Here is a 7,649-nt window from a genome sequence, read left to right as displayed (position 1 = left end):
GCGCTGAGCACGCTTTCAATAGCTTTTCGGAACAAAATTTTCACTTTTGTCAAGAGGAATGATCACAATGCGGCGGCAGTGTTCTACCTCAGGTTTGGGCTACATAGTAATCTAGACTTCTAGGATTCATCTCATGTCCTGGACTACTCACCCGGGGTCATTGATGTCCCCGAGAGCGGCCAAAGCCTTCTCCAGTAAGTATCGCTTCCTCAACGTATCATGCTAGTTGACCTCCTTTGTCTCAGCATCCGTCTTGTAGTTGGCAAACTGGCGGACGCTGACTTTCTTCATAAAGAGCTCATCAAGCTCTTCATAGCTGCGATGGGCAGTTTCGGGCTGATAGAACCAGAGATAGACTAGACAAAGCACTCCAAGACCACCAAACAAAAACGCAGTCTTAGCACCGAGGTTGGCCTGATCGGGGTTGAACATGTAGGGGATGACAAAGGCCCATACGCAGTAGATGGTGTATTGAAGAGCAATGCCGATCGAGATGGTCTTGACACGGAGGCGCGAGGTGGCGACTTCACACAGAAGGGTATAAGCAGTCGCACCAATGGATATGTTGTAGAAGAAGTTGTAGGCGACGATCAAGGCGACAGAGCCCTTGATGGCGCCTGGACTGCCCTCAGTGGCCAGACCAGCAGCAACAAGTAGGATGAGTGTGACCGAAAACGTGCCCCAGAAGGTCAATGGTCGACGGCCGACGCGATCTACCAGGAACCAAGAGCAGATATTCCCGGCCATGGAAAGTCCATGCTGAGCTATCTGAAGCTTGAAGCTGGCTGCCGTGCTATACCCCGCGAGCTGGATGTAATAGGTTCCATAGGAAGCGACGAAGTATACACCACCCAGTGCTTGAATAGCCAGGGGCATGATGGAGATGATGGTACGGCGTAGGTTTGAACGGCGGAAACAGTCAAGATAGGTAGCCCCGGCTGCTTCCTCTCTAGCCTTGTCAAGCGTTGTCTGGATCTGGGAGATTTGCATGTCCAGTCTGGTTCCAGAATATCCGAGCCGGCGCAGGGCTTGCGTTGCCTTGTCTACCTTGCCGACACTCAATAGCCAGACAGGGGACTCAGGCATGAAAGGGGCGGGGATGATGCAGATTCCAGCGAATCCGAATTGGGAACAGAAGATGGCTCGATATGCCCAGGGTGACTCCGTAGCTCCAGTGTTGTCAACGATGATGGCTGCTGTCAAGGGGCCGATAGTCATCATCAGCGCCGTGAGACATGTGAATAAGCCACGAATGGCCATGGGGGTTACCTGATTGATAGCCAAGTATCAGTAAATGACGGCATGTGTGATGGGAGATATGCCTCTTATGGGTATGATTCGGAAGCGTACCTCGCCAACGTAAGTGACAGCAACAGACAGGATTACACCAGCCAGGAACCCGTTGAGGAACTTTCCACCGAAGAATGTAGCCGGGGTAGTAGCAATGAACTCGATAGCGATTGCGACGAACGACAGGGCGATAGAGACAAGGAGGATTGGCTTTCGTCCAAACTTGTCAGCAAGATAGCCAGCAGAGAAGGTTCCAATGACTGAGCTAGCAACAGGTCCGCCATAAAAAGCAGACTGCCAATCAGCGTCAAGGACATAGGATCCCTCAAACTCGTTCCCAAAGTCCTTGCGGAATTGTGGAATGCTCAGAACCATGCCAGAGGCTTGGTTCTCGAAAGAGACTAGCAGACATGAGATGACAGCGAAGAAGGCCCATGCCGTGTCGAGGGGATGCTTCCGCATGGCTGCAATGGGACCGAGCTCGTGCGCCTCATGGTTGGCAACTCGAGCGAGGTCTTCTGAAGCATCGTGGATGTGCTCGGCACACTTGGCCTCGTCGTTCTTAGACGAGTCCATGGTAGACGAAATGACGTGGCCGGGCAATTCTGGTGTAGGAACGAATAAAGATAATTGTCAGAACTGGATGCCAGTCGCTTGGTTGGAAGGCGACCCGGTGAGCTCACGGGGCGGACAGGCTACTTATGTATCGAGACTGAGGAGTTGAAGTATTGCTGGAGACTTGCACCAAGTCTCGAGCTTTGGTCTCATGGTCTGTCAACCGTGACCCGACAAAGCATGAATCTGGGGTCCCCAGAAAGACAAGAGAGTCACCCGATGACGATCCGGGGTTATTACAGGTGGCCAAGGCTCCACCGTCTGCAGCGACTGAATCCGCTGTTAGTCCATGGAGGCGGTCCGGTGGTTGCCGTCAGAGGAGACATCCAACAGTGGCACGGTTGCTCCTGGAACAGACTCGGCCTTGGGCCAATCAGATAATCGAAGCAGGTTCAAGACTAAGTGGGCCGGGGAGTATCGGGGTGGAGAATCCCCTAGCCGGTTCTCTAGCCACAGTAGTTTGCTGCACCGTCGCCGACTGAGCCGTCATTGGGTCGGCACTGACTTGGAAGAGTTGAACCTTGTTCAGTCGTCCTGGGGCGAGGAGAAACCACGGGTAAACCCATCGTTCGACTGGATCAGCTGAAGAAGTTCAAGCAACTCCTCCAGGCCAGGCGCGAAATACAAGATTGGAGGCAAAAAGGCAAACTGCAATGGAGCCCCTGCTCGCCAACATCCTCTCGCTCGACTCATCGGGTACACTTCCTGGTACTGGAATGCCACCATCATCCAAGAGAACCTGGATTCCTTCGCAAGCAGCCTTACCTCCGGTTCCTGCCATGCTGCCAGTCCCACAGCAGCGCTCTCAGCCTAGCTCGGCGGACGCACCTGTCTCGAGGGAAGCCGCATCATATTCTCGTCGTCGGGCGGGAACAGCGTGCACAGTCTGCCGAAGCCGAAAGACAAAGTGTGATAACCAACGTCCCATCTGTGGGTTTTGCAAGGCCACAGGTGGCGCTTGCGTGTACCCGGAGGACGCCCCCTCAGACCCATCAAAGCTTGACAGAGGGAGTCTGGCCATTCTGCAGCGGCTTGGGGAGATGGAGCAGAGACTGACCACCTTGCTCGATCGCCAACACCACGTGTCGAGTCCCAATCGGGACCTGGCCCGTAGCTGCACAGCGGAACACACTGAGCCACCAACAGCCACCCCGGGATGGGATGTCGGTGTGGATACTCCTGGCCGAGTGGAAGAGACTAGTTATGACCGTCCACCCTCGGGCGACATTGTGACGAGAAGCTCCGAGATGCGAGTCGAAAAGATTCTCCAATGGCACATCTTCTCGGTGAATCACCCGTCTCTCGCTTCTAGCCTCGGCCGCGTGGACACTATTCCCCGAGTCGTGGGGAGTGAAAGCCTGTTTGACCTCGACCCAGAGGTCATTCGAAACCTCGTCGAGAACTTTTTGGTTACTAACCATGTCAAGAACCCTATCTTCAACATCAACGAACTCTGGGCCTCTGTGAGAAATGTTGCCGAGACCGGGCTTCGATGGGATGGAGAAACGTGTCTTGTGGTATGGACTACACCTCTGCTCAACTCGTGACATTTGCAAATATTGCCGTTGTAGTTCTCTAGACATTTCATACTGACTATTGCAGCTTCTTATCTGCGCCATTAGCGTCTTGTCGGCAAAGATTTCCGAAGAGTTTCACCCTGGATACTCGAAACACCCAAGTCGCCTCAACCGTGCAGAGTTGTACTTTCAAATGGCTCAACGGCGGATTGGGATGCTTTACCACAGCAATTGCCTCATGGCTGCTCAGTGCAGCTTCTTGACGGCTGTCTATTTAATGACAACATTCCGAATCATGGCTGCTTGGAAGGCCTTTTCCCAAGCTGGGTCCCAGTGCGTGGGGTTATTGGTCGCTGGAGGGAGCCTCGATGAAGAAGGGCGGGCCAAGTCGCCAGAGACTGAGAGAATGAGTGCCAGCGACCAACAAATGGAGGAGAGCCTTTACTGGAGTTGTCTCAAGAGTGAACTGTACGTTTCGCACAGCCGCTCCAGTTGATGTTCTAACTTGGGCATCTGCAGGGAATTGCGAACCGAGCTTGGCCTTCCCGGGTCCATCCTCAATGATATGCAATACTCACACCTCTACCCATCTCCTCCGGGCCCCAGCCAGCTGGTAGCGGACAGAATGGGGCCCGAATCTGAACATCTGGAGAAAGGCTGGTTTTTCTACCTGGCCGAGATCGCCCTGCGTCGCATCATGAACGTGGCCCTATCTGCTCGCTACAGGGTCGGCTCTTGGTACTACACCACTAACTGGTGGGTCACGTCCGGGGTGGATGCGTTCAGGGGCCACGTGGATGAGTTCAGGGCCAAGCTGAATACATGGCAAGAAATGTTGCCCGCAGTGATGCGTTTCCCCCATGACCCACTGGAGAATACCGGGGATGCGCTGCGTGGGATCCTTAGAGGTCACTTCATCGACATCCTTGACGTTCTATACTTCCCGGCTGTCCAGGCAGCTGTTTGTAAGGACGTCGGTGAGCTCAATCCCTATGTTTTGGCCACGGCACAGGCAGCTCTACAGACTGCTACGTATCGTATTGCCATCTGCGAGGAGGGCTTCTGGCACCGCCATCAGGGAACCTGGCTGATGATTAGGACATGCTCCCGTAGCACGCTGCTGCTGCTTGCCACGGCACTTCGAGCTCAGCAGATAAGTGGCTTGGAAGATCTTCTCCCGAGTGGATGGAGGGCGTCAGTGGGGAGGGTTATTGCGCTCATTGAGTATTGGCAGGACGAGAGTCCAGACCTGGGTATCTTACTGGAGCGCTTCAGAGAACTAGCCGTCAGGGCTGGGGTTGAACCACAGACATTACGTACCTGATTTTTTTGACTGCTTTGACGGATTGACCCATCGGCTGAATGACTCGTGACCCGCGAACTGCTCGTCAAATTTTGGTCCTTTCGGGAATATTGATGGATCGGGGACAGGGGATAGTGTAGTGGGGAACAGGGGGGACCGTGATACTCCCCGACAGCGATATTCCCCGATGAGACGATTTCCCAAGGTCACGAGCACTACGAAATGGTGATATTGGTGTCAAGGATATTGTTCAGGCAAGGGCCTCAGACTTGCTCCAAGATTCATCATCAATTCCCATTTTGTGAATCTCTCAGGCTTGTCTGAAAGCCATATATGAACTCTGTCACCCTCTCTGTCACTTCCACTACCAGCCAGCCCATTTGAGACTTGACAATCCAGACCAAGGGAATGGTACCATGACGACTTTTACGCCACTCCTCAAAGGCCATGAGGCCTCGCCATCGATTTCTTTCAATCCAGAACACACAATAGCAGATATCAACCCGCTCATTTATGGCGGCTTCACTGAGTGAGCATCTTGCACCCCCTGGAGGTTCCGAATTGACTCTTTAGACATATGGGCCGTTGTATATACGGTGGAATTTATGAGCCAGACAATAGTCACGGCCTTTCGGACAAGAACGGATTACGGACTGACGTCATGGAATGCATCAAGGAACTTCAGGTTCCTGTTGTGCGTTACCCTGGGGGCAATTTTTGCGCCACCTATCGCTGGCAAGACGGCATCGGTCCCAGGGATAAGCGTCCGAAGAGACCAGAGCTTGCCTGGGAGGGAACGGAACCCAACACATTCGGCACCGACGAATTCATGGCTTGGTGTAAGGAAGTCGGAGCGGAGCCCTATCTGTGCTTGAACATGGGGACGGGGACTCTCGAAGATGCTCTTGCGTGGGTTGAGTACTGCAACAGTAACAAGGATACCTACTTCGCCAACCTGAGACGGCAAAACGGTCACGAGGAGCCCTACCGTGTCAAGTACTGGGCCCTTGGTAATGAGATGTGGGGTCCATGGTTGGTTTCACAAGCAACATGGCAGTTTGAATTACTTTATTGACCAGACACAGGCAAGTTGAGCAACATACGAAGGAAGACTACGCCAAGAAGGCTGTCCAATGGGCTCGAGGTATGAGTGAATCTCATATTTCAGTCTATTCACTAACGACAACTAGCTCTGAAACTACTCGACCCCTCCATTCAATTGATTCTTTGCGGAAAAGATGGATACTCTGACTGGGATCGATATACCCTCCAGCAGTGTGTCCGATGGGTAGACATGCACTCCATCCATTACTATTCCATGGGCAAGGGGCACTATACCAACATCTCGTCGGTGTACGGCGCTGAGCGAGCCATCCAAGTCTGCTCATCACTCATCGACCTCGCGAGATGCGAATTTGACATGTCTCCATACCCAGAAGTCGACCGCATCAACAGCAAGCCTCTGGGGAAGAAAAGACCCACCATATGCTTCGACGAGTGGAACGTTTGGGATCTTGAGCGAGCGCCTGGGAACAAGGGAGCTGAGGAGCAGTACGATTTGAGTGATGGCTTGGCAGTGGCCATCTGGCTCAACGTCTTTATCCGCAACTGTAAAGAACTTGGGATGGCCACTATTGCCCAGAGTGTCAACGTCATTGCGCCACTCATGACAACCCCCAAGGGAGTGTGGAAGCAGACAACATACTTCCCTCTTCTGCTATTCTCCAGATACATGCGTGGCAAGTCTGTTGCAGTTCATGTTCGGTCAGGAACCTATGACGGGCCAACATGGCCCGAGTGGATTCAGAGCACTTGCGTAGTGCCCAAGCTTGATGCGAGCGCGGCCGTTGACGAGAACGGGTGGATGAATGTTGCAGTTGTCAACTCGGATGAGGAGAAGAACCTATCAACAAAACTTGATGGCATCAAGGTTGGCACGGAAGTTCAAGTCTTCACCGTTGGCGGAGAGAGGTACCGTGCCTCTGACGTCAATTCTGCGGATGACGAAAGTATCGGTATCCGCGACACAACGTGGACTTCGGGAGAACCATTTCAATTTGAGCGGTTGAGCTTCACTCTTTTGCGATGGAAGCTATGAAAAGCTCGCGGGCGGATGAGACTTGCTGAGCTTCTTGACTCAACGCTGGAAAGACTGCTGTATTTACGTGTTGGGCTGCGTAGATAGCTTCGCCTATAGATTGGGATTTCTATTTTAAGCGAAATGTCAGTATCTATATGTTCGGGAGTTAACTTTTTCGGCATTTTACACTTCTTGACAGAAGCTCCTTGGCTGTGCTTGGTTATGCCTTCGAATATGAGATAGTAATGCTGATACGGCTACCTCCATAGGAAGTTAAAATCAATAGCTTTTTTTGTTTTGCGGTATCAGGTTTTAATGCCGTCATGTATTGATAACTAGGTATGTCTTGCGCTGTTATGGCTGACGGTCATTGGTGGCCTCGCCATCGGAGGGATCCCACATGCTATTACCGCGCCCTAGAGCTCTATGCCAGAACAAACCGTCTATTGCGTGACAATGTTTCAGTTATGATGGCTATGTTGAAAATTGTGTTCTTAGTGTTATCATGTTGAGTTGAAGGCTGCCTTTATTCCTCGCCCTTCTGTGGCTAAAAGTGTGGTGTGATCTTCTCCTCTACAACCCCCCCTGAAGCATTCTCACGGGGGATGAGACATCAAATGCAGCCCTAGCATTTCCAACTGGCTCACTCGCTACTGTTGTCCAACCAGAAGAGCCGTATACACGCCTGTGGGACTGTGACGCTCCATGCTGACGGCAGCTTGATGCGGCCTTAATGAGATCAATCAACCAGCCACCCCAACGAAAGAGCCTCAGCTAACACAGCATTAATCTTTAAGAAGAGCGCTAGTGTTACAAACCAAAACAAGGAGACGGTCGGACTATG

At 52.4% G+C, this 7,649-nt stretch overlaps 3 protein-coding genes across 3 annotated transcripts; 2 read left to right on the top strand and 1 right to left on the bottom strand.

The window, feature by feature from the left end:
• Positions 1–222: 222 nt before the first annotated feature.
• On the bottom strand, positions 223–1,866 carry LRP88_14594 (uncharacterized protein; the record flags this gene model as incomplete). The annotated part of the gene is made up of 2 exons (XM_083250933.1): positions 223–1,269; positions 1,351–1,866. 2 exons carry the CDS (start codon positions 1,864–1,866, stop codon positions 223–225), a joined length of 1,563 nt encoding a protein of 520 aa, XP_083093333.1.
• Positions 1,867–2,558: 692 nt separating this feature from the next.
• On the top strand, positions 2,559–4,746 carry LRP88_14593 (uncharacterized protein; the record flags this gene model as incomplete). Its single annotated transcript, XM_083250932.1, has 3 exons — positions 2,559–3,422; positions 3,508–3,890; positions 3,942–4,746. 3 exons carry the CDS (start codon positions 2,559–2,561, stop codon positions 4,744–4,746), a joined length of 2,052 nt encoding a protein of 683 aa, XP_083093332.1.
• Positions 4,747–5,386: 640 nt separating this feature from the next.
• LRP88_14592 (uncharacterized protein) lies at positions 5,387–6,823 on the top strand (the record flags this gene model as incomplete). The annotated part of the gene is made up of 3 exons (XM_083250931.1): positions 5,387–5,757; positions 5,811–5,869; positions 5,964–6,823. The coding sequence occupies 3 exons, from the start codon at positions 5,387–5,389 to the stop codon at positions 6,821–6,823; spliced, it is 1,290 nt and encodes a 429-aa protein (XP_083093331.1).
• Positions 6,824–7,649: the final 826 nt, after the last annotated feature.

Source organism: Fusarium phalaenopsidis, assembly GCF_050370095.1.
Source record: "Fusarium phalaenopsidis strain FUZ10S chromosome Unknown contig_32372, whole genome shotgun sequence".
Classification (NCBI taxonomy): Eukaryota; Fungi; Ascomycota; class Sordariomycetes; order Hypocreales; family Nectriaceae; genus Fusarium; species Fusarium phalaenopsidis.
Note: the sequence above shows the minus strand (reverse complement) of the source record. Positions and strands in the feature narration are given on the sequence as shown.